This window comes from Anser cygnoides, chromosome 4, assembly GCF_040182565.1.
Source record: "Anser cygnoides isolate HZ-2024a breed goose chromosome 4, Taihu_goose_T2T_genome, whole genome shotgun sequence".
Lineage (NCBI taxonomy): Eukaryota > Metazoa > Chordata > Aves > Anseriformes > Anatidae > Anser > Anser cygnoides.
Window position 1 is genome coordinate 77,980,154 of NC_089876.1, and position 26,315 is coordinate 78,006,468.

General features: G+C 38.4%; 1 protein-coding gene across 4 annotated transcripts; it reads left to right on the forward strand.

Annotated features, from left to right (window-relative positions):
* Positions 1–23: 23 nt before the first annotated feature.
* On the forward strand, positions 24–26,315 carry LOC136786309 (la-related protein 7-like). Of its 4 annotated transcripts, none has more exons than XM_066996912.1 (13): positions 24–179; positions 3,083–3,291; positions 4,760–4,860; positions 4,976–5,059; positions 7,814–7,978; positions 8,613–8,721; positions 10,087–10,458; positions 10,927–11,062; positions 13,545–13,702; positions 14,534–14,652; positions 17,550–17,709; positions 20,144–20,235; positions 25,908–26,315. In XM_066996912.1, exons 2-13 carry the CDS (start codon positions 3,084–3,086, stop codon positions 25,986–25,988), a joined length of 1,785 nt encoding a protein of 594 aa, XP_066853013.1. In that variant the 5' UTR covers positions 24–179; position 3,083; the 3' UTR covers positions 25,989–26,315. The 4 variants fall into 4 exon arrangements, with proteins under 4 accessions (XP_066853013.1, XP_066853015.1, XP_066853014.1 ...); XM_066996914.1 differs by having other exon boundaries at positions 38–179; positions 3,058–3,291; XM_066996913.1 differs by lacking the exon at positions 24–179 and adding an exon at positions 335–727.

Genomic DNA, 26,315 nt, shown 5'->3' on the forward strand with positions numbered 1-26,315 from the left:
CCGGGAGGAAATCACGTGCGCGCCCAGCCAGGCGCGGCCGCTCCCGCGCGGCGCATGCGCGAGGGGCTGCCCTCAGCGCCCGGGCAGGGAGGGCCGGCGGCGGTTGGTGGCGGCGGTGGCCGGAGGCGCGCGCGCGTCGCGGCCCGTTGCCCCCCGCGGTGACGTCGCGCGGCGGGCAGGTCAGTGGCGCGCGGCGGGGGGCAGCCGTTGGGCGGGGGGGAGGGGGCGCAGGCAGGGGGCGCTGCAGCTGCTGCCGCCGCCGCGCGCATGCGCAGGGCTCGCCGCGTGCCGGCCGTTGGGCTCCCGGGGGGCGGCCGTTGGCGGCCGTTGGGCAGCCGGTGCTTGGTGGCTGCGCTTAAATCCCTCAGCCTTGCACTCCTTGCACTTTGCACACAAAGACACGGAGACTTTATTTCATTTGAGGAAAACGAGGCGGTGACAGGTGTTTTCTTAACAGACCGAAGTCTGGACCTTGGCTTTTGCTTTCGTCCGAGTTACGCGGTTTACGGGAACAGTGCTTGCAGTCGTGAGGCTGGCAAAGCAACAAAAACGCAGGCTGTCGTATGCCTTGGCATGGCAGCTTTCATTGCGGAGTTGGGAGCTGCGAGGTTAATTGCCGATGGAAAGAATACGAACAAAAAAAGCAAGTGCCGTGAGCTGCTGATATGCTGACCTACAAACAGTGTTTTTTCATATGCTGAATTTGAACTTCCCTGACCTCTCAGGTGTGAGTGTTTCACTACTGACTGTACGGCTGTGTACAGATTCTAATTATAGAGTCATAGCTGACATTTGCTCTGGCTCCAAGCTCTCTCCAAAGTCATTTTCTCAAAGTTTCATTCCTAGAGGAGTAGCACAGAGTGGGAATGGGGGTGGAGGAGGAACAAAACGAAACAAAAAACCAGAATACAGCTTGCAGCTGTTTATCTTTCCTTTAAGCTTGAACGGGAACCTTTCTTCTGGGAAAGAAGTCCAAAGGATGAGCGACTCAAACAAAACACTTCAGAAGGCTTCATAAAATAAAGTTTTTCTGTATATAAGCCATGCTGTATGTTGGTGCGGTCAGGTAATACTGTGCAAGTAAAGAAAGTATCCTGTAGCTAAGCTTTACTTCTAGTGGTGTAGCTCACTATAGCCCTCAGCTAAGTGCTGTATTGTTGTGCAGAGAATTCCTGTAAAGATCATGCTGAAGGGCTTGAGAGTAGCTTGAACGCCTTCAGCTGGGAGTTTTACCTGGTTTATCTTTTCAAGGTAATTGTTGGTCTTTCATTACCTTGAGTGGTCAGCTCCCAGCAGTGAGAGAAACTGATCTCCGGCCGGCCGAGGCAGCCTGATTTGCACAATAATTTGAGGACCATTTCCATTTTTGTCATCCTGTTGCAGAGGTGGGCTTCCTCGCTGAGGGCTGCACTTGTACTTCCTTAGGTTTCATTGCCAGAGAGCTGGAAAGTCTTTCGTATGATGATTGCCATATTAATTACTTGAATTTTTGTGTTAATTTCATTCTCAAAAGGGTGTTTTTGCCAGTGTTGCTTTATTTGGCTTGAATAAAACTACTATGGTGACCAACAATTTTCAAGGAGGAGGCAGTACCTACGGTGAATGGAAATATGAACAAAAAAAGATGAATTGATCCCTTTAAAAGTTTTGATATTTTCCAAAGTCAAGCTGTAAATTCAAGTTACTTCCCACTAGTCAGCGCCTATCTCTAGGGGCCTGAAGCTGCATTTCTGGCAGAACGTGACTTGCCATTAATGTCAGTGGCTGTTGGTGAAGGAGCCCTAACCAAGGAAAGGAAAGACACCTCTTTAATTGTAGCACATCCTGAGTGACATCTGGACTGGAAGAAGGGTGGTAATTAATGGCCTCTAAAAAGCGACACTCTGATTTTAGATTTCTCGCGCAAGAAATGTAGTAGGAATGTGTTAGAACATATTCAAAGGCAGGATTGGAAGATTTTTAATGATTTTTAATTACTGCTTTCTGTCAATTGCCGAGGCCCTGTAAGAAAGCAGTTCACATTTTTAATGTAACTTAGTAAGGGTTATTTTAAAAAAAAGTCTCACTAAAGCTTCTGTGAATACCACCTCTATGAATATATCTTGACATGGTGTTTAATTATAAGGATGAATATGTGCTTCTCATTTTGGTCTTACCATAATTTTTTGCAGCGAGCTCTTCAGCATCTGTGTGTTAACGTAACCTGTTTGCAGCCACTGGCTTTATGAGATGCCTGCTGAGCGTTGTCCTTCTTGGCTAGCCTGTTCACAAGTCGTCTGTGTAACCTAACCTTTTTTCCTGCTCTGCTTTCTGCATAAAAGGGTAACTTCTGAATTGTAGTGCTTTGTGGGATTTTTTATGCAGGCTTTCTAATGGTTTGTACTGGGACATCTGGGAAGTGGAGAAGATCAAATTATTTGTTTTTATTCAAATCTAAGAAAATGCATTTCTTGGGAGGAAAACTGACTGCTTTTAGGTGGACTTTGTAAACTCCCTTTAGCACAAGTAGCTTGCGTCTTTGGTAACCTGGGATTTGTCTGACTGAAGGACACTTTCTGACCTCTGCAAGTGCTTCAAATAATTCGCTTAAATATGTTTGGAATAATAATAGCACTGCTTGTCTGATAAAACGTGAAAGCAGTTGAAACTGTAAATGACTTGACTGTTGCGGAAAGTCAAAAATTGCCTTTAGAAATCTAATGAGGAGGGCAAACCGTTTGTGGGACGTTTTGGTTTAACACAATCGTACAAATTTTAAAAGAAAAGCCTGCAGTTTGGTACCGATCTGCCTGCAGTGAGTTGCTGTGGCTGAAGGGCAGTGCAAGGAGCCGTAAGACGTGAGTTTCAGCTTAGTCTGCACACAGTTATTGTGTGACCTAATGTTTCTCGTCTTCTCCATGCTTTGTATTTTTGTACACCACAACTAACGAATGGCAGAGCCTTACAGGGGGTGCACAAAGTTAGCCTCGTTAATGTATGATAAAACATTTCAAAATTACTGCATGAAAGGGGCAGTGTTTACTCCTTGCTGTAAGAATACTTTGGTTTTTCTCAAAGGTTATATTTAACTTTCAACTGACAGAATGACAGGAATGGAGACTGAAGCTGCAAGAGACAAAGCCATGGAAGAGGAAAGCACTGAACAGAAGAAAGAGAGAGAGAAAAAGAAGAGGTCAAGGGTTAAACAGGTGCTTGCAGATATAGCAAAACAAGTGGATTTCTGGTTCGGCGATGTTAATCTCCACAAAGATAGATTTCTTCGGGAACAAATAGAAAAGTCCAGAGATGGATGTAAGTTTACATTGATTACATTTCAGTAAACAGATGGGTTTTAGCTTTCTTCCCTATATTGCTGGTGATGTTACCATTTATTAGGTGCATGTCTTCTCCTGGGGAAGACAGCAGTTGCAGACTGGAAGTCAGCAGCAGGATTAGCAACTCAGGAGACAGAGCTTGGTACTACTTTGCAGAAACTGGATTTAGTGTTTATCTTTTCCTTTCCTTTACTACCAGCTCTAGAAGTAAATTAGAGGCATCTGCCACAGTAGCAGTGACTGTTTGGGACACCTGATTTTTCTTTTTTTTTTTTTTGTAGCTTTGTGTAACTACAAGAATAAGTAAACAAACAAGAGTAATTATTTTCTGTAGAGGTATGCTACTTGATTTGTGGGGTAGGTGAATGCAGAAATGAAAACGTCACATGGTTTTGCAGTTTGATGTAGATACCTGTTTCTTCTTTAATGCACAGGTTTGTTATGTGAGAAATTGTGCATTTGCATGTAGGGCCGTGACAGGTCTCTTTCCCATAGGCAATTTTTGGCATGGCTAATTTGACTGCAGAGTTGGAAATTGAGTTTGGTAGTGAAACTACTAGGCGCTTTCTGAAGGGTAAATTAATTTACACATTAGGTGCAGTGACTAGCATGCTTTTGCTTTAAGTGTAGTAAATGTGCGGTTAATACCATCTATAATTGTTCTAGTAAGTGTGTTACACAAGATGGATTACATCACATGCAGTATGTCTGTAAAAAGACATTATCTTTTTCCATAAAAATACATATTTATGTTTATATTTTGTAGGTTGTACAAGTGTCTTAAGAACTGTGTATTTATTTCAAGTGTAAATCATAAGCTCAGCTGCCTTATGTGATAAGTCTAGTCTTCTAACTGCTTGTTACAGTCTCCAATGGTATTGAACTTTAGGTCTGTTTCCCTGCACACCCATTTTTTTTTTTAAACTATCTTTACATTTTCTAGAGGTATTAGAGTTTGAGTGTCGTGAACTTTAACTAAGACTAATATTGCTTAATTTTCTGTCCAGGTTTTTGCAGCATGACTCATCACAACTGCAGTAAAAGCAGGGGCTCTTTCGTGTTGGGGATGTTGGGTTAAACACTTAATTAAGTACTTGAAGGAGAAGCACGTTTTCAATGTAAATTGTTTTTGTATTGTAAAACCACATTAGAAAGGGTTTTTCTTTCTTTTCAAAGACTATAATTATCAGTGGGGAGGTAAAAGAGAAGAACAAAATTCCTTTGATATGTTAGCACCTCTATGTATATATGATTACTTGAAACTTTAATTTTGATGGTAAAAACTTTCTGTAAATCCTTGTCAGCGTGCAGTGTGGTGAGTTACAACTCACGCATTCTTTTCACAAAAATACTAGCTGAGTCTTAATGTCTGTCTGATCAGGACACACAACTAGTGCTTTCTAGATTGCATTGATTTCATCACTTGCACTTTTTTTCCTCCTTAGATGTTGACATATCACTTCTTGTATCTTTCAACAAAATGAAAAAATTAACTACTGATGGAAAATTGATAGCTCGAGCAGTTAAAAGTTCATCTGTTGTAGAGGTGAGTGTCTCATGTTTCTACTCCTTTCTACTTGCTGCAGTTGGAGCACTAATGACAGTGGAATTGAAGTGGTCAGTATTCTTACAGAAAATACTTGTTTCTTGTTAACTTCTAGTTGGATTTAGAAGGAACTAGGATTAGAAGACGACAGCCACTGGGTGAGCAACCAAAGGATGTGGATAGTCGTACAGTCTATGTGGTAAGGTTGTACCTGTTGTATGTGCCTTGTGCATGACAGAACGCTTTATTTCTAACTATAGAAACTCCTTTAAAATTATGTTCTTACTGCAAATTATTTTCGAGTGCAAAACCCAACATGTACGTTTGTTATGAGCTCTGATGATCTGATTGCATAGTATCACTTGCAGTATTAAGAATGACAAGTACAACAGAAAGCAGCCATGTGATTTTATCAGGTTTAGAAGGTGGGTTTTCGCTGCGAAGATGATGGATTTAGTACAGGAAACATAATATAAATTCTAATAGATTTTTTTTCTTTTTTTTCCCTCTTCCAAAAAATGGGGAGAGGAGAGATGTGTTATAGATGTACTGAACTTGTAATGAAGAGGCCCGAAGATTAGGGTTAATACAATGCAGTAAAATGTTTTGTTTTAGGTAGGTGAGCACTGACAGTGACCGTGGTAGGGAAAGAATAGGATTAGTATGGTATGCTGACTTCTTGTACCATCTTAAATGATTTAAAATGCTGAGCAAAGAGCTATTTTGTATCGTAGTGAGAAAAGGGTGCACTTTCATTATCTGTTACTGCTTTCACTGTGCTTTTTCTTGTTGATGCCACCAGGGGAGCGACACTGGTACCAAGAAAAATTCATGAAATATATTAATGTAGTCAAATTTTAGAATAACAACTTGTTATCAAACAACAGAAACTGAGTTTGGAAGATACTCAGGCATACCTCATACAGTAAAATCTGTTTATAAAATATGTTACTTCGGGTGCCTCTGTGCCGCTGTTTTTGTCCCACTAACATCTTTTTTTTTTTTTTTTAATGGCAGAATGTGCCTAAATGAGCTAGTCTTATGTTTAGGGGGCTTTTTTAAAAAAAATTCTCCTGATAGCACAATATCCTGTAGCTGTCTTGGTACTGAAATTATTCACTAACAAATGAAAATAGCTTGCACTGCTAGAAAAACACTGCATCTCAACATATTGCAGATGTCAGAGTGGAATGACTTACCATATTGTTGAGCTGCTTAAATGGTAGCATGGAACGAGGTCTGATGGTTGAACTGTTGCTTGTTTAAAAGTTCTATGCATTTTTTTAATGGCATTGAAGCCAGTATGGAATTCCCTTTGTCTCTAAAGAGATCTGTTTGTGGCTGATGTCAGCTTAGTTATATGCCTGTAGCAGTTAGCTGCTGAATCTTCCTGCAGTTAGTAATTTCAAGCAGGCACCAAGCTTTCTGTGATGAAGATGTGTAATAATCATGCCCAAAATGCCAGCCCATCCAGATAAATAGAAGCTGGATTACTCTGATCATTGAATTCTGTAACAAAAGCCCAGGAAAGGTTGTTAGTTGTTTTAAGCACAACATGCCAGTCGTGGTATTCTCCTAAGGTGATTGCAGGAACTGCTTAGAACTTCTCTAACAGTTTGCATTTGGAATATCTTTTCTGAAAATTATATAATCAATGAGCTATATTGCCTAACTACATAGTTAACAGGGTTTTTTAGTTTTAAATTTTTCTGTAAGACCAAAATATCCTCCTGTTACTACCGAAATGGGGGGGGTGGGTGTAGATTTCTTGTTTGTTTCATTTTTTAAAGACCAGTGTGTGAGATACCTGCCCTTCATGGTGCAATGTCTCCCTTTCGTATGCAGCCAGAAGGGGGAGCAGTGCTTCTTTGAGGACTAGTGGTTTCATTACTTTGTATTCAACAATTTTGTTTTAATTTAAAAGTTTTCATTAAATTTCTCTAAAGTAATCTTACGGCTTGTGACTTTTTTTATTTTTGACATTTGTTAACAACATGCTGTGGGATGAGCACAATACCAAAGTAATAGTATTTTTAAAGTTTCAAGTGACTGACTGGCCTTTCAACATTATACCAAAAACATAATGAAGTGTTTTTCTCAGGCAAACAGAGTTCATGCAAAAATAGTTTTCTGCTTGAATATAACATTTTCTTAAGGGGAAGAACTTTTAGTGCAGTAACTCGCCATGAAAAAAATGAAGTATTGCTGACTGTTTTTGTCTAGGCTTAAATTTGAGAGTGTTCAATTTTTAAATCATGTTCAGCAGGGTCTCTTTAGAAATTGACATGATGGGATTTGGATTTCTCTTTAATAGATGAAGGGAAATGGTTAGGAACTGAGCCATGATGTCTGCAAGCTGCTAAAATGTGTTGTTATGTTAAGGAATTTATAGGAAAAATAAGTAAGACAGTTTTGTTATCCAAGAAGCTGGCTAAAAGTTTTAACTTTCACAGCAACTGATGAACTAGGCCGTAAGTGGTAACCACTAAGCTTTAAAATGTCAGTTACCAGCATTAATCAGTTTGCATAGTGCCTCTTCTTGACCTACAAGAACTATTTCTGTGATATCTGGATTTCTAACAACTTTAAAAAATAAAAAAAATCCTTGTGGTCTACAGTGGTTAGTTTGAGACAATGCAGTGTTATGCTTAAGATTGTTTAAGAGGCCTTGGTATCTGTCACAGGAATGAGATAAACATGTAACTTCATGCAAATCGTACTTGCTATAGTTAGGTGACAGATTAGAGATGCATTTTCAGATCATTGTCGTTACTACATGAGTACTCTGACCTCTTGACAACAATACTTAGTGAAATAAAGCAACAAATATTTTTCAATGTTGTTACATCAAACTTAAATTTGTTTTGAGAATTATGATTAGAAGATGTAGTAAGCTGTCTGATGCAATGGTAGTACAGTACTGAGAAAACAAGGTTTCTTTTTCTTTCTGTAGGAGCTGCTTCCCAAAAATGTTAATCACAGTTGGATTGAGCGGGTGTTTGGGAAGTGTGGCAATGTAGTTTACGTCAGTATACCAAGGTATAAATCTACTGGTGATCCAAAGGGATTTGCTTTTGTTGAATTTGAAACAAAAGAGCAAGCAGAGAAAGCTATTGAGGTAAGTAGCAGTGTCCCTGGTCTGGTAATGTTCTTCCTGTTTGTCAGTGGTATGGATGTACTCTTTACTAGTTCACCTACTGAGTCTTGAATACAGAAAATCCTAAAATATCATGATTAAAAAAGCAAAGCTAGCAGGAGTTATGTCTCTGTCTCCTGCCTTCAGAATATCAATCAATTCCACGAATCTTAGTGTGATTCTATTAATTGCTTGGAGATCTATTTGAATCGTGGAAGGGGGACAACGACATCTAATTTGGTTGGGTACCGTCAGCATCTTTTACAGAATTAGAAGTCTCTGTAACAGTAAAATGGCTTATTAAATTTCTTCAGGCAAGTATAGTTGTACCAAGTTTCCTGTCTTAAAATAAGTGATTTGAAAGTTTAAAAACATGTAAGTTTCATTATCATAACAGTAATGGAGACACAGATACGTCACACTGATGATGCAAGCTCTGTACTTGTACATTCTAGTACTAAAAAAAAAAAAATATATTTAAATTAAATTAAAATCTCCAGAGTCACAGAGGACTACATCTTTCTTGAACGAATATCATGAATATCACTCTGCTGGTTTTAACTTGGATGGGGATTCTTTTTAGTAATGAATTGTGGATTTTAATTTTATCTTTAAGTTTTTGAATAATCCACCAGAAGAAGCACCACGGAAACCTGGTATTTTCCCCAAAACAGTAAAAAATAAGCCGGTTCCTGCACTGAATACAAGTAACAGCAGTGTTGTAGGTAAGTGGTAAGTTAGTGGGATCAAGAAACAAACTGTTTTGTGCCTCACCTTTTGAAGGGAGAATCTGGAACGTACACCTGTTACTATGCCTAATCTCAAATTTAACCTTATTGAAATAAAAATACATGTTACTGCTTGTTTTGTTGGCCAATGTAGGCTTAAAATGAAATTGTAAGCTTGAAATGTAGTAGTTTTTTTGCCTTCTTGTTTTACTGCTTGATAAGGAACTTACTTTATTTTTTCCTCTCTTGCCAGCTACCACCATTAATTATTATTATGCTGGCAGAACAGCTTTCAGACTGTACAATTAATCAGTATCGAAGCACGTAGGACTAGCAAAAGACAAGTTTGACAGATTGTTTTAGAAACGTTTAGTATGGAAAAGTAAGACACAGGCATAAAAGTAAGGTTATACTTAAATGTTGGTGCTGCTTAGGTGATCTTGTGGTTTTCTGACCTAAGAGCAAACATTGTGGTATTTTTCACTCTTCGCTGAAGCAATTTTCCTCTTCAGAACTCTTGTTATTTGGACAACCCTGGCAGAAAGAACTTTTTATGGCTAGATATAGATATATATATTACTTTTTATTACTAAAATTCCACTTTATGTGATCTGTAGTTGCTTGCCAAAACCTGCAGGATGTTACAAAGAAAAGAATCCTGAATTCACAGTTGAGCGTTATTTGCAGCGAGTAATAGCTGCTCTAATTTGTGAAGCTGTATCACACGATCATGTTGTAACTTGATTCATTGAAGCATTTTTCCTTACTTCTGATGGGATAATACAATTTCCTAGACTTAAGATAACTTCCTGTGTTTTTCTTAAGTGTAATGATGAGTCATTCTTTGTTACACTGGAAACTATTAGGGCTGTTAGGACTAAAAGTATCAAAGAAAAAAACACATGCTTTCTAAACCTCCTTAAGATGTTCTCTACTGTTTCATACTGTATCCTGCCTATGACAATTTTAGTACGCAGATAGTTATAGGTTCATAGGGCCGAGTTTCTCCTTTTGTTGACAAAACACAAATCAGTGAAATCTGGAAGGAGGCATGTATTTGTTTTTTCAATGTTAATGTATTTCTTCAGTTGCAAATAAGGGATGGCATTAACATCTAACTCACTGAGGAAACCTGTAGCCAAATTGTCTATGTGACACAAGGGTCTTTTTACACTTGTGAGACTATCACAATTTCTTTTTTCTCTGCTTAAAATGGCCAGGAGGAACTGCTGGGACAACGTATTGCAAATTATTTGACATGCCAGATTATCATGACCAGTGATACAACTGTTTACTTGGTCAGTTAATCTCATCCAGTTTTTAGTGATTGGCAGTTTTAAATGCTGTATTTCTTTTATACAGAAGAGAAGAAAAAGAAGAAAAAAAAGAAATCCAAAATTAAGAAAGAGAGCAATACACAGGCAGCTGTAGAGACAAAGGAATCAAACATGAACACTACAACAGAACAAGCGCCCAAGTCAAAAAGACATAGGACTTCATCAGAGTGTTCAGAAATGGGGGGTACTGAGGTTCACAGGCAGCCCTCAAAGAGAGAGAAAAGGAAATGGGACAGAGCAGAAAGCACAGAGGTACCTGTGGAAAGCAGGCCAGGAAAGAGAAAAAGAAGTAGCTCTGGAGATGCTGAGACACCAATTGCAAAAGTCAAGAAGACTGTTCAGAAGGTTCAAGTTCATCCTATAAAACAAGAAGCAGAAGCTCCAAAAGATTCCAATGGTAAGTTTGCTGCACGCCTTTATAAGGTTTTTCATCGCTTACACCTGATGTGTGATCTGGGGAAAATTGGATAAATGTGGTAGCCTTAATTAAGCTAATGAGGAAAACAAGTGAGAAAAGAGGTTGGCAAAGCAAGAAGTGTAATACAAAAATGTTAGTGAATAGGAGACTAGTTTATTACTTGGATTAGACAGTTAAATTTAAACCTGGTAATGAATCATTCAAGGACAGAAGTATAGATTAAATAGTTGGCCTAGGCAAATGGTGACAGTAGTAAAAATAATCTAGATTAGAGAGGTCAGATAGTTTGTAAAGATTGTAAAGTAGACAGAAGTAGTGATTTTGTGAAATGCTTTTCTCATTGAAAATCAAGTCCAAAAGAAAAAAGTGCAGTTGCTGAGAATGAGCGACTGTTGGTTGCAGTCTGAACTTGATAATAATTTTTTCTACTGGGGATTTTTATTTCAGAAGTCCCTGCGGAAGATGACAAGGATGGTGATAAAAAAGACACATCCCTTTCAAAATCTAAAAGGAAACATAAGAAAAAACACAAAGAAAGACACAAGATGGGTGAAGAAGTCATTCCACTCAGAGTACTGTCAAAGTAGGTTATGACATGACAACAGCACATGGTTACTTAGTACTTTGGCTAATGGGGGGGGGGGGGGGAAGGAGGAAAGTAACCGCACTAGTGCTGTTTCATTTTGTTGAACATATTTCTAATTTCATACTATTAACTGAGGGTGTCTCTGCCTGCGTTTGATGTCATGGCATGTAAAAAAAGTGAACTGTTTAATGTGCAATGCTTTATTTGAAACCACTTTTTTCACAGAAAAATAGTAATTTTGTATATACTTTATTGAATGTTAACAGGTACAGGATACAACAAAACCTTTGAATGTATTTTTCTTTGTATGTCTGACAGTCCATCACCATTGCTAAAGTGCAATTCCAATTTTTTTACCACAGAGTTGCATATTAGCAACAGTATTAGCCTGTAGTTGAAAAGATACAAAGTTAAAAGTCTAAGGTTCACTCACTATTCATTTTCCCGAGGTTAATTATCTCAGTAGTTAGGTGAACAGGATTCAGGTTGGGCTTTAAGGAGTCACCACAACTAAAACATGGAAGCACTTACTTTCAAGCAACCAGCAAGTACCTCCATGTTAAAGTAGAGGGGGTCCTTGCCGTCTCGCCTGTACCAGGAGGCCATGTGAGATGCAAATACGTAATAAACAGGATACAAGAACACAATTAATATTAACATTAATTAACCGACACGAACTCCCATCTCCATACAGAAATCAAAGGGATGTTACATGCAGTCAGTTGAATTTTTTTTCTTCAGAATTCCAGTAAGTTTCCTGTCAGTTTCAGTTCAGTTGACATAAAGGATTCACCATCACTAAAACATGGAAGCACTTACTTTTAAGGAACAAAGCAAGTACATCCACATTTAAGTTGCGGGGATCCTTATGTGGAGAGACTATTTTTCGTTCTGTAAAAGAGTAACTAGAGAAATCCAGCGACAATAGAAGCAGTAAATTGTGCAACCACTATGGTGGATCTAAACTTCTTCCCTTAAAGGGGTTTTCTTCAAAGATGCTTCAGACATTAGGATCCACCACCACTGAAACATGGAAGCACTTACTTTTTTAGGCAGCAGGTACCTCCATGTTAAAGCGAGGGTAGTAGTCCTTTTAAAATTTTTTTCTGAACATACAGACCATACAAACTCTTATTCAGGGAAAAAAAAAGTTCAAAAAAAACCTTAGTTTTCTCTTCTTCGGCAAGTCGGCAACTCGAGTGAAAAAGTCTTGACAAGAAAAAAGCATGGCATGGATGGCATTTCAGAATTGAGAACAGGATTCACCTCTACTAAAACATGGAAGCACTTACTTTTTTTAAATCACAGAAAGCACCTCCATGTTAAAGTAAAAGGGGTCCACACACAAAAAAAAAAAAAAGGCAAATATTATTCTTCTCTTCCACCAGGTTCCTGAGAATACTGCATCAAATACAGAGAAAAGAGTTTTAAAATTTAGCAAAGTATAGCAAAGCGGGGGGGAAAGTTTCAGAAGAGGTTGAGCATTTTAAATACTTGCCTGGCTCATTCCCCTGATCTCCTCTTCCTTCGAATCCAGCTAACAAGTACCTCCTTGAGCTTGTATTTATACCATACCTTGCTGTGGAATGGTGTTGCCTTTTTATCTCAGAGAATCATTACGTGGGTCTTTTGTTATTTTAATGTCTTTGCTCTGTTGAGAATGTATGATCCTGGGTGAGTCTGGATGCTTTTTTTTGAAGTATACAGTTGTCAATGTTAACAGCTAAAACCATTACCACAAGATATCCTCCTCTTTAAAAATCCTCTATCAGCTTGTTTGATAGTACAGATTAGGGTAACAATGAGTCGTTCTCACAGTGGCACTACAGGCATTGTGTTTCTATGGAGCAAAGCTCGAGCTGTTTGCAGAAACATCTCCATGTTAAATGTATGTAAATATATAAATTGCTTCCATGTGGTGGTATTTTTTAACCAAAGTGCATTTGAATAGTAAGGAATGTTCTTATCTCAGTAGGTTTTTGGTGAGTTTAACCAGTTGTTGATTTTCGATCAATGATTTTTCTAGAAAATAAATGACAAATTCCTAATATAGTAACACAGGAGAGGGTTCACTGAATGAATTCAGTGAATTCAGAGTTCACTGTCTCTGAATTAACTCTGAATTTAGCCTGAATTTCGTGCCAGTGCTCTCTGTACTTCTAGTAGAATACAGTTTACCAAGCTGTTCTAAATGTTTTATGAATATCTATAACAACTTTGAGAGTCACTCTACGAATGAGAGGTTGATTTTTTTTAACAACTTGCTTGAAATATTAAAAGCTAAAGCAAAATTAAAACTGCAGATACTTGTAAGGCTGAAGATGAGTGGAGTGCAAGGACATTTCTAATAATTAAGAAGCATCTTCGCTGCTTGCTAGGTTCAGCTGAAGCTATTTGTAAATGGCTTGTTCTTAAGTTGTCAGTGAGTTTCTAAACATTATTTTCTTGTTGACAACTGACATGCTATTTCCATTTACAGGACTGAATGGATGGATTTGAAACAAGAATATTTGGCTCTTCAAAAAGCCAGTATGGCCTCCTTAAAGAAAACAATGTCTCAAATCAAACCTGAGCCTGTGGGAGAGATGGAAACGGATGGTTGTACGCAGAAAAAGCCTCAGTCAAAAAATGTCAAATGTAACCCTGTTTATGATGTTTTTGTTGTTGTTTTCTTTATGATTCTAGTACACAAATATGGGCACTGGTCCTCCAGAAACACTGAAAAATAGTTTTATTTTCTATAATACTGATGACTTTGAATGCCAAATGCTACTAAAACCAAGCTTCCCTCATGTAGATTGGTTTAGGGCTGAATAATACATAAATGATTTAAAAATATTTCTGTAGCACTTAAACTTAGGATCTTTTTAGGTAATTGTAACTATAAAAGCCTTGGAGAAGTAAATCAAGAATTGGCTTCTTGATGATGTAACTCGGGCCTGATTTGTTTAGGCTTTGCCATCCCTTCGGATATTTACACAGCTATTACTGAAAGGGCATTCAAAAATGGCTTCTATTTGGGTTTTGTCAGGTTTATAGTTAAAGTAATTTTATAATTATATGTTATTGGTTCAACTTGTATATTTTTCTGAAACAGAATTGAATTCTTTGGATCCGCTGCATTTCTGTTCACTAACTTTGATAGCAGACAAGCGTTGACATGTCACTTATTTGAAATCACTCCATAATTCAGGATTCAAGTATTAACTGCAATTGAATAGAATATAAAATACCCTTTAAAGGAAGGACATGTGGTGTGTACAAATTTTTTGTGTTGGACATAGTGACTTTTCTGAACAGTCTGGATCCAAGATTTAATTTTAAAAAATTATCTGCAGTAGCAATATTTAATGCCCTTTGCTTCATTTCTTGTGTACGTCAGATTGCTTATATACTTTCATGGCATCTTTAGTTTGTCAAACTGATAAATGTAAAATTTCTTTTTTCCCTTCTTTTCAAATTGATCAGCCACCAGTGAAGATTCTGCCCCTCCTGTCAAGGCTAACACAATGGGGCCCCAGTTTGTGAGTGGTGTAATTGTGAAGATCATTAGCACAGAGCCCCTGCCGGGCAGGAAGCAGATCAAGGTAATGCCTTTGTAACCTCAGGGTAGCTGTTAGCCTTTCCTCTTACAGTGCCCCCAAAATGTTTGAATATGGAATACCATTTAAACAAGTCTTACTGATTTTTTGTTGCTGTTATTTGGTCAGTAGCTGTGTACAGATTCTTCTCTAGTACCTGTTAATGGAAGATTTTACAACAGCAAAATGTAGCCTTTGGACTGCTTCAAGCAATGTCAAGTTTGAAAATAATGGCCAAAATAAATGCTGTAGAGGATGAGAATTTGTCACCTCCAGCCCTTGTTGCTCTGTCTTTGCATTTTCAGTGTGAAAAAAGTGGTTAGTTTTATATTGTTAAAAGTAAATCACTGCTAAGACAAGTCTTATATTTTAGAAAAGGAAGCGTGAAGTCCAAGTGGGTGCAGCATTTTCTATGCATGATTGTGCCAGTAATTTTGGTGTAATTCAAATTAAGGAATCTGTGGTAGTAAATTGGTTTGGTTTACTATTAACAGAAATTTAGGAGCAAGAAAATGCACTCTGCATGAGAAAACAGTTGTCTGTTTCAGTAAATAGTTCACGATTGCAAAAACTTAATTCAGTCAGAATGACAGCAGTACAGTTGGTCCAGTAATTCATACCCCCACCCACCCTATGGCAAGTGCTCTGTTTCCCTCAAGTAAAAAAAAGTTTTAAAGATAATTGCCATTATTTAGGATTTGACGTGAAAGTTATATATGTTAAGTAGAGTATTTTATTTTAACGAAAATAGCAGTTTTAAGTTGTGTCCTTCTGAGATGGAAATATCAAAAGGTTTCCAAAGGAAATAACAGCAGAGTTTTTTTTGGATTCTGATTTTTGCATGACTGTGACACAGGACCTTTTTCTGAAACTGCAATTTTGGATGAATAACAACTGGAAAGAATTTGAACAGGTTTTACCCTTCTTTAGAATAAATATGCAGACTGTTGAGGACAACAGTGGTTCTAAACCCAAATTCTGAGGTGACTTATCAAACTACCTGTATTTTTAACTGAATATTTCGTTTGAAGTCACTGGCCGCTCCCAAGTGCGTGAAGTTTAGTGTGTGCATAAACCTAAGCAAGATGAGAAACAGTTGTCTTTGGCTGAAAACAAATTGATACGTACAGTTTCAGCTTCATCAGTCTTATCTGCCTTGGTGTTCAAAGGCAGTCAGTGTCTGAGTTCTGGAGGCACTGAGAGAACGTGGTGGTTGTCACTGGGATGTTTGAAGGACGGCTCAGTTTGACTGCAGTATCTATCTTCCTGCGTGGTGTCTGTGTTGCAGCAGAACATATTGCGATCAGGGGGAAAGTTTACTGTTCTCACAGTAGCTGAAAACAAACTTCAAGTCTCAAATTTGCAGATAATATAAATCAAGTTTCTCTTTTGATTTAGTTTAAGGGAAGCGTTTCAAGGAAAACTAATCATTTATGAAAGTAAAGGGGGGACAAAATAAGACTGGGGCGGCCTTTGCTGTTATTAATCATTATGTTTTGGTTTCTAAAACAAGAATGATAGGCAAAATATTTTGTGGGAGGTTACCCAACAAATAAGGCAAGGTTTTTAGTCACAAACATAATTGCAGAATACAACTGTAGTTGGAAAAAGCAACAAATCCTTTCCAACGCACCAACTCTTTTTTGCATTGTCTGTGGAAGCTACAAATTGTACTTGATGCTTCTGGGACTTTTCCTGGCCATACTAGTTGCTTTTATCAAATGTTTAACTCTTCAATAAAAACATGTTTGCCTCTCTTCCTGGGCCAGTGCTGCCATCAAGCAATGCATCTAGGTCTTTTCTTCATAAACTTCCAGAGTCGATCTGTATTTCTTGTACGGCAGGCATATGTTACTTCACACATACAGGAAGGGTCTTCTCAGAGTAGTTGTAGTTCTATTTGATGGTTTTGCTTCACTGCTTCCATATTTTGCTGTTAAGGCGTTTCTCAGAGATCCCAACACTTGCCAATTACAGTGAATCATGTATCTCTTTGTAACTTTCTGTTTACGTATGACTTAGGGATATCAGAATTAAGAGTTAAAAATAGTTTTGGTTGGTTCTCAAATGATCTCAACAATATTGGCACTTAATTTTGTTTTATTTTAAGGTTGTGCTTGGTAGTAGAGGGTTAAAAGTGTGTAATTCCTGAATAGGAGCATCTTGAGCTGCCTGCTGTGAACAAAATTGACTAGGAATGTGTGGTCTTAGTTAATTTCCCTAACAGCAGGTATTACAAGTGAAGTACTTCATCTGAAAGAGCACGGGTGTCTCTTCCTCCTTCAGCTGATAGTGAAAATTTCCAGACAGAGGTCACTTCATAAAGATAGGAAGGAGTGATTTACTATACTAATTTCCCAGTTTCTCTGCCGTGAATGAGCTTGCCTGTATAGATTTCATGCACAGAGAGAAGCTGGATGTTTTTCTGTTGGAATGTCAAAGATAGTTGTGTACTGTAACACTGACAGATTCTTTCAAGGAAAAGTCTGTACAGATACAGTATTGAAATAAATGGATAACTTCTCGTGTGCCATTAGTCAAAACTATTCTTATTCCCCCAAAAATTGCAGGAATTACTGGTTTAAATTGTTGTTGAGAGCAGGATGAGATATTAATAAATACATTAAAGTTGTGGGCTCATACTTTTGAATCAATATATTTTCATAAGAAGGATATATCTGACTTCTGAATTATTTAATGATTAATGTAATGTAATTACAAAAAAAAATAATGTAAATACAAAATAAAAGAGAAATGTAATTTTCATTACATTAAAAAATTGGTTATTTCCTTCTACTCCATGACCTTTTAGAAAATATTAGTGATGTCCTACAGATTGGTCAAAGTACTCTTCTGTTCTTAAATCTGCTTCACAGTCTGTGTTCTCTCTCATGCTTTGACAGGATGCTTTGGCGCTGCTGGCTGATGTCGCCTATGTAGACATGCTGGAGGGAGACACCGAGTGTCACGTCCGGTTTAATACTCCTGAGGACGCACAGACTGTCATGAAATCACACAAAGAAATACAGATAAAAAACAACTGGAAATATGAAGTTCTCACTGGTAAGATTTTTTAGTTGTAGTACAGGAGACATTTTTAAAGTATTTTTGCAATTTTAGTGACTGCGACTTTAAGAAGCCTTAAGTTACATCCTTTATGTGAAAAGAGTTGTATTGGGTAGTGTTACATGGTACCTTTATGGATATATTTAATTATCTTTGTAGCCATGGAAAGGACTGCTTTTTTCTTTATACAGAACATTTCTTTCCAATGAATCTTCTTGATTTGTGACTGCAGTGGAATTGATAAAATGATAAATGTTTTTAAGACACTGTTTAGAGCAAAATTGCTTGCCTTTATTAACTTAATTCTGTTCTTTTGAGCTTGATTCTCTCTCCACTTCTAGAGGTGTGGGCTATAGAACTTAAGGCACATTTCAGCTTTAGGACTTTAACATTCTGATGACTCAAAAGAATTTTAAATGAAGAGTAACATGAAAATACCAAACTTGTGCTGTGTGAAATAATGGGACAGGAATCTCACAGCACTGATATGATGAAAGGGGCTTTAGCACCTGCCTTCTAATTTATCTTTCTTTTTTTCAGGAAATTGAATAATGTATGCCAGAGTAATGCTTTTTTAATTATATTTATGCTAAAATTTTTACTGGAACATTGTCCTAAAGTTTATAGCTTTTTTTTTGTACTTCTAGAATTACTCTGCCATTCTAAATTCTTATTTTGCATTAGATTGAAATCATTTTCAATGTGTAGAGAAACATCTTCACTGAAGGGAAGGGTAAGAGAAGGAGTGGGGAGTTGGGGGGTTTCTCAAATTTGATTATATATACAGGAGCATAGTATATATTCCAATTTTAGACACGCAAAAAAAAAATCTGGATGAGATTCTCTTGTCCATGTATTTAAATGTTACTACACGCCTGCACAGAGTCTCACACAGGGCCAAGTTCCATGCATGCATGAACGTAAACCTACGTAAATGACAATTAAGGATTACAGAAGAAATAACTGCAATGAAAGCATTAGTCTTCATGATACTATCAAAGTTAATTAAAGTTTTAGGCTTACTGAATGCCACTAATGTCATTCTGAGTTAGATTTGTCCTCCAGAGTTTTCTGTGTTCCAGATACCCAGAAAACTTGAAATATGGCATTTTACAGCTGTGTGCTCTGTATTTGTCTTTTTTTCCATCCTTACATAAAAGAGCACAGTAGCAGATTGGGAGTAGGTAAGTACTACATTGTAGGATTGTTCCATTCAGAGTTTTCAGAATTTTTTCAAACTAGTTCATTGAAATGAGAATGGAAAGGCTTTTGAGGAATGCAGAAGTCACTCACAGTGAGGATTTCAGCATTTCTAGGTGGTGTAAAGGTGAATATGGTGATTAACGATCAGGAAAGAATCTTTAATGCTCCCTACCACAGGAGACAGAAGCTCTCCTAGTAATATTTTACTTTCTAGAATTCGACTTTGATTAAGCACCTCTAGTTTTTCACCTGACAAAATATTAAACATATATGTTAATGTAAATATATGTAAAATTGCTTCTCAGAATTATTACTTCTATAACTTCTGCTGGAATCTTCCAAGATGACTTGGAGACTTACCTGTAACTGAAAATTTCCTATGAGACCATAGATTACACCACTAAATTCCTACTGTGATAGTTACAGTTTGGACCAGAGGAAACAGTGGCAAACTGCTTCTTTTACTGCAGGACAGCCACTGACGAAAACTGCAAAATTATTTTCACTCATGTTCTCATTCCTAAATTAACCACGAAGTCCACAGTTTGCTTCTTACAGTGGTTCTGATGAAACAAAATAATCTGTCATTTTTACAGTAATTTTTTTTTAGATGGTCAGTTCAGTTGTTCCAAACTAGTCAGAGATTAAATCTATCAGTGAATTATAGGGCTGCTGAATGCCGTGGTGAAATATAAAAGTTAAAACTGAGCTCCTCACTGCGAATTGTGTGTATAGAGTCCCGTTTGCTTGTTTCTTCAGCTCTTTTTGTTAAGCTTGTAAAAATACTTGCTTGGGGATACTTAGCTACCTTGGCATTCAGGTCCTAAAGCTAATAAAGTGCATGTACCTTGGTTCAAGTCCTGTCCAGTCCGTACAGAACACAGCCTGTAGTGTCAGCTTTAAGTTTCTTTAGACAGTTTTTCTTTGCTTTGTTCACTGAACACTGTGGGTCAGGCGTCACAACGCTGGATGACTTCTCGAGGACTATGAAACTGAAGACCAATGGCGAAAAAATATTTGAAGCTTACATTGTTACTTAGCAATCTGTTTCAAAACCATCTTTGAGATAAGCAGAAAAAGTACTTGAAAGGATGGGGTTTGGCCTGACAAGTACTATCATGTGTTTGCCTGAGTTAGAAAAGGTTCTTTGGATGCAGTGTTTCATCTGTGATGCCACTTGTATTGAACAGCTGTATTCACCTTCTATGATGTTAACTTGATTTTCCAGGTGATAATGAACAACGTTACTGGCAGAAGATTTTAGTGGACAGACAAGCTAAGCTTAACCAGCCTCGAGAAAAGAAGCGGGGTACTGAGAAGGTAACTTACAAGTTTGTTTGGTTTTGCCTCCCTACACAGCCATGCTTGGAAAACAACTACTTTTTCTGAAATATGTTGATGTTTGGCTTTGTATTTAGTCCAGGAAGATCACTTCCTACTCACTTTGCAGCTGGGTTTTACAGCCACAGAACAGAATTTGGCTGTCCTAGGCCAGCTGCCAAATGCAAGGTTTGTCTTTATGGAGACAAGTAGTGAAAGTTAAGACCACGACTAAAGAAATGAAGTTAATTTGCAGGTTGGCTTTCTTTTAAGAACTCTTCTGGATGAGCTCATTATAAAGCAAAGTACTCTTCTATTTGCTCTGGGTTAATTGTCTAGTGCAATAAGGGCATGTTTTTCTTTAGAGCGGATTTTTCTTCTCCCAGCAATTCACATGGTGTTGTTTAATGTACAGTTGTGCACTGTGGTGGATGGTGGTGTGTTCCTAGTGCAGTCCTGGGTCTATGCAAGCAACAGCACGTCTTGTACGTCCCAATCCAGACAGATCCAAGTGCTGCTACCAGCGTCCATAGCCAAGCAGCTTCCAACCAAGACTCTGTCACATCCAATGAGCTTGGAGCGCACCTAAGGAGCTCGAGTCTGGTTGCTCTCGCAGTGCCAAACTGCTGCTCTTCCTGTCTGTTGCAGTGCAGCGTGATTTTACTCAGTGTTCATCTGAAACTTTCTTCCAACCTTGGCCTTGGTGTGTCTGTCAGGCCACACTGTTGAGGGAGTGTTGTGATGAACTTGTAGGCAGCAGCCTCCGCTCCTGCCCCCAGAAGATGTTTCCAGACGTGAAGGATTCTTGATTAAGAGGCTGTGACCTTTCACCCAACAGAGAGGTGCCAAACAGTATTTCACAAATGTTTTATTGCTAGGTTTGCTTGACACATGCATTGCAGATAAGGTTTCCGAGTTGGCTTTAACCTAAATCTTTATCCTGTTGCTTGCAAAACTTAAAAGTCATCTGACCTTAGTTATTTTCCAAGGACTTTTAAACGTGTAGACAACTTCTGTTTCCTAGATGCTCCAATCATGCACACAGTACCAAGTCTCCTAGTCATTCCTTTTAATTGACAAGAAATACTGCATTTACCTATTTAAGATATATATATATATATATATATACACACACACACACCCAGGTCAAAAACTTAAAAACGGGCATATTTTCCATGTATTGTCTTGGTTGTCTAAATGTTTTTGGAGATCTCATAGATACATGAATCTAGTCCTTTTAAAAACAGCTGTGCATAAAGAATTTCCCAAAATTAGTGGTGTAATTTTCTAAAAGCATTATGATGCCTTTGGATCTTAGCCATTATTCCTTAATATAAGCAGTAGCAAACTTTATGAATGTGAAAAATATAAAGCTTTAGAGCCTTTAACTGAGTGCTGCCATTTTTAGATTTTTTTTTTTAAATCAACTCTGTAATTATTTTAAGGCAAAGATATTTTGTCAGTGGCTCCTTTGACTTTAATTCAGACTGTAGGTGCCCTGCTCTTAAGTTTCTGGTTCTTCATCTTTTGAAGATTGGTATTTGTTGACCAAACTAGTGTAAAGTGGCCAGTAATGTGCCTCATCCAGGCTTGCAAATATAAACTGTCTCGGCTCTGCCTAACAATAGCAGCAGCAAGGATGCAAACTCCTGCTCCTCCCCCTTACCCATCACCTTACAATACTGGGAGGTGTTAACTTCAAAGCTTAGCAAGTGCTATTTAAATGCTAAGTCTGTTAAGCAAGACATCAGGAAAAGAATGCCTAGCTGTAGTCAAGAGCTCTTAACCCTTCCTTTACTTTTTGACAGCCTCTGTTCCAGAAATAGACCAATATCAAGAAAAACATGGTATTTCTTTATTCATTAATAGTAATTTTAATCTTTTATGTTGAACATTTTTCAAAGCACTTCCAAGTTCGCTCCTTTGAAGGTCACAATAAAAGGAAGAAAAAATTACATACATAGAGATGAGTATGCCATTAGCATATCTACCTTATGAAAATATGTTCTTCTAAATCCCTTACAAGATCTTTTTGAAGAGGAGCGCTTTCCTATTATATACTAGGATCGGAGATAACACCTTACAGATAACTATTTCAATTAGTGTTTAAATGTAAGCTGAAAAAAATGTTCATATAAGTCATATTGCTGCAATGATGTCAGTGCTAATATTTATTGTAATAATGTCATATAAACTGCATCATATTACAAGTAGTACATTATAACACACCGATTTGAGAGATGCTTTGACTGTAAGTTTAGGCAGTTAAGATTCACTATGGGTGTTAAAATATGGAGGCTTGCTTAGTTTTCTTGCAGTGGGTCTTACGGTATGCCCTGCTAGTTTGTGGTTGATACTTAGCCACCCTTTGGGGGCTTGCTGGAGGGGGTTAAAAGGTATTCATTGTCAGTCTGTAGTGTGACAAAAACTTCTTTTGCAACTTTTCTTTGCCCCAGGCCTGTTTGTTCATTGTGATCTCTGTCCTTTCCTCTCCTGGCCCTTGCAAATCCATATTCTCTTTAGCTAGTTGTTCAACTACGTGATAAGCAACTTGAAGTGATAAAAGCCTAAAAATCAGGACTTCGGGACTGCTTCTTTAGGGCAGTACCAGATCTAAAGCAATTAATCAGTCTACAGGCTTAAACTCCGTGGATTGAAAAGCTGTCTGTACACAAAGCAAAGGGCTGAGGGCCTGAACGCCTTCAGCTGGGCTCCTTCTCTTCTGGGGAAGGTGCTGCTGAACGTAGTTCACACTTGGTGTGCCCCTTTCCACAAAAGGAAGGGAGGAAGTTTCAGAGGGCGGGAGTGATGGTAGAAGTGAAAGGCACTTAGGGAGGAAGTGAGAATTGGGTGTTTGTGAAGGGAGGAATAATTTGCAGAATAAATGGGAAAGGGGGATAGTGGGAATGCCTGGGCACAGCCCACACCGTTCTCTTCTGATTATGCCTTGGGCCTGGGGGCTGTGTCTTTGCAAGATTGGCTGGTTCCCTGCCTGTGCACTGGCACTGGAGGTTTGGAGAACAGGACAGAACAGAGGTCCCACGCCAGAGCACGCATAAGTCCTGTTCCCTGTCACGTTGCTATAGTTGAAGTCTGTGGAAGAGCTGGATTGCTGTATGGGATATGAATAGTGGTCCCAGGGAGGTGGGAACCATCAGAAATAGGTGCTGACCCTGGACTGAGTAGCTGAAAATGGGAATCATTGAGGTCCTTTTGCAGCACCTCCTTCTCTGAAGTACTGGTATAAGAACACCCACTGCTGTGAACTGGGTGGTTCGTATCTTTAGGCTTATGTTTTAGTGCTTGTGATTGTGCATGCCACATGTTGAATTAGTAAGCCGCTCTACTCCTCGTTTCTCTTTAGAACTTACTTCTCCGAATCCATTCTTTGGTTACCAGAGAATGAAAGTAGCTTTTATTTAAACATTAAATCAGTTTTATTTCTGGAGAGTGATGGAGAAAGGAGAAGTCATCAGCCAGAACTTGAGGTATTAATGCTGTTGAGAATATGTTGGGGATTGTAATCAAGTTAAACGCTGTGGAGGTGAAGGAGGAGCGTGTCTAACTGTAGCAGTGTAATTATATCTCGCAGCACAGCAAACAGTGTAAAACCATGCAACATCAGTTTAAAGTGTAATACCTGACTGCTGCAATCAGTGCGGCGGCGTGCCACGTACTGCCATGCTGTGTACAAGATGCAGTGTCTGCAGGATATAACCGTGACTGCGGTCATGTAGATAAAACGATTTGATTTATGTTTGTAACTCTTCAAATCTGGGAAACTCGTTAATGGTCTGCCTTGCGAGCAAACCCCCCTTGACCTCAGAACCAGCTAATATGTTCTGGTAGTCTACATCAGATAAGTTAATGTGGATTTATGCCGGGGCGTTATTGATGTGTCTAGGTTCACAGGAGTCCCCAGCTTTCTCGCCTCTTATCCAGACAAGGAAGCCTGTCTTGTCCCTTACGTGTTTTTTTTTTTTTTTTCATCTTGTTCATGTAACAATTTAAAGAGCTTAGGGAATCACAATTGGGCATCCCAGCAACAAAGCTTGTGTCTTTGCTTTTGGGTATTACGACTTTGGTACAGTACCGTAGGTAAATCAGTGGATGTTCTAGTATGAGCGCTTGAAAAACAAGCGTGCTTTTAATGATGGTCTCTGCGTTTTGTTTCCAGCCTAAAGACAACAGTACACAAGCTGAAAATTAGCAAGTTAGTTATGTTCCACAAAAGCATTTCTGATACTTTGTTAGGAACCTAACACCTAGACCTTTCTCATTTGCCAAGAAATGGCATGTATTTTCTTTTGCAGCACTAGTGACCGCATATGTGTACTCTGAAGATAATGCGCGAAAGAGAAACAAACCAAAGATAAATTGGTCAGATTTGCTATCAAATTATAGTGTTATTTTGAAAAAGTTTTTCTTCCCAGTCACTTCATGCTTTTGAAAAGAAGCAAGAGAAAAGAACTGTTTTACCTGCAGTCAGTAACATGTGAGGGAGTTACTAGTGAGTTTGTTTCCGTAAAATGTCAATATCCTAAAAGATCCCAGATTGCTCACTGTCACTGTACTAAACTCCGGGTTTAACTGTGGTGAAGTCGAGGTTTGGATCATCGAGGTATCTGTGGGGTTGGGAAAAATGCCCTATCCCGGGAAGAGCACGTGTTGCGAGGAGAGTGTGTGTTGTGAGAGTCCTCCGGACTGATGTGGAACATCACTTAGTGTGCAGAAGGCGCCCATGCCATCAATCTTCTGCAAAGCAAGCAAGAAAGGCCGCCTGAGCAGAAAGGAGTTTGAATTACTGCCACGAGTGAAAGTTTCTCTGATCAAAGCTACAAGTTGCAGTCGCTTGTGACGTTACCACAGTGAGATGAAGATGAGACAGGCAGTTACAGCAGTACAACAGTTCAGCACTTACAGCTTCAGGCCATGTGGAAAAAACAGTGATCCCAGGTACCCTAGTAATTTAGTAAATGTACCTGAAATGCAGCCAAAAACTAACGTCCCTGGTTGGACAGGGATTGGAGTTAGGGATTCCCAGCACCAACGTTCTTCCCAACTATATCACAATTTCTTAAGATCAATTCTCAGCAGTCTTGTGATATGTATTGTGCTGTTTGCCCAGCGTGAAGGATGCTCCCCCATCTGGATTTCAGTGTTCTTACCTTTGCCTACCTGACTTTAGAAAATGATACAACAGTCCTAAGGCATTTTTAATGGTGTGACCTTGGTGGTGTGTTGTTGTTGTTGTTGTTTTTCTGCATCATCACTGATAGCATGAATCCAATATAAGGGTAGGTTTTTTTTGAACTTGGTCTTTAAGACTGCATTTGGGGATTTCTGAATTCATAATTTGATTCTCTTCAACCATGTTGGAAGGAAGAGGGACTGGGATAAAATATGCTGCACTTTCTGGAAACTGAAGGGATGCTCTGCTATTTTATTTTTGGTGGTTCTGAGGCCCTTCTGAAATAAGTTAAATCAGGGCTGCTTTCACTATTTTTTTTTTGTTGGTTGTAAAGGTTAGCTGATCTGTTCAAAGAATATCTTTTTCTTATAAAATTTGGTAAATCGTGGAATAATACAATTGTGATTGTGAGACAAAAATAATATCAATGCTACAATTTTCTTCTAATCTTTTTGTCAATGTTTTTCATGCTTGTTTGCAGCTGATTGCCAAAGCCGAAAGAATGAGACTTGAAAAGACTCAACAGACAAGTAAGCATATTCGCTTCTCTGAAGATAACTAACCAAGACTGACTGTAATCTTGAAAGTGAACCAGGGGTTTTAAAAATAAAAAGCAAAAAGCCTATCACTGCTAACAGTAACTAAACAGTTTTTAAGAAGGCATGAAAAGCCGGTCCATTCGATTCACAATTCTGCAGACTGCAAGTACGGACATTATTCTGAATCCCATTTTTAAATACGCTGAATGTGTACTGCTTCTGAGCCTTTAGGTAAAGCTTTCTGGAAGAAGAATTGTGTTAAGAGATCTTGCTCTAGTTCACTTCTGATTTTTTTGTATGTTGGAATTTTATACACTAGGTTATGAAATAAAATGCTTGAGAAATTTTCA

What these genes read in the sequence shown, in the direction of transcription:
- LOC136786309 (XM_066996911.1), top strand. Translation starts at nt 1,044, where the DNA reads ATGCTGTATGTTGGTGCGGTCAG. An exon ending in AGAAAAGTCCAGAGATGGAT is followed by an intron (nt 3,292 to 4,759) that starts GTAAGTTTACAT and finishes TTTCCTCCTTAG; the next exon opens with ATGTTGACATATCACTTCTT. An exon ending in AGCTCCAAAAGATTCCAATG is followed by an intron (nt 10,459 to 10,926) that starts GTAAGTTTGCTG and finishes TTTTTATTTCAG; the next exon opens with AAGTCCCTGCGGAAGATGAC.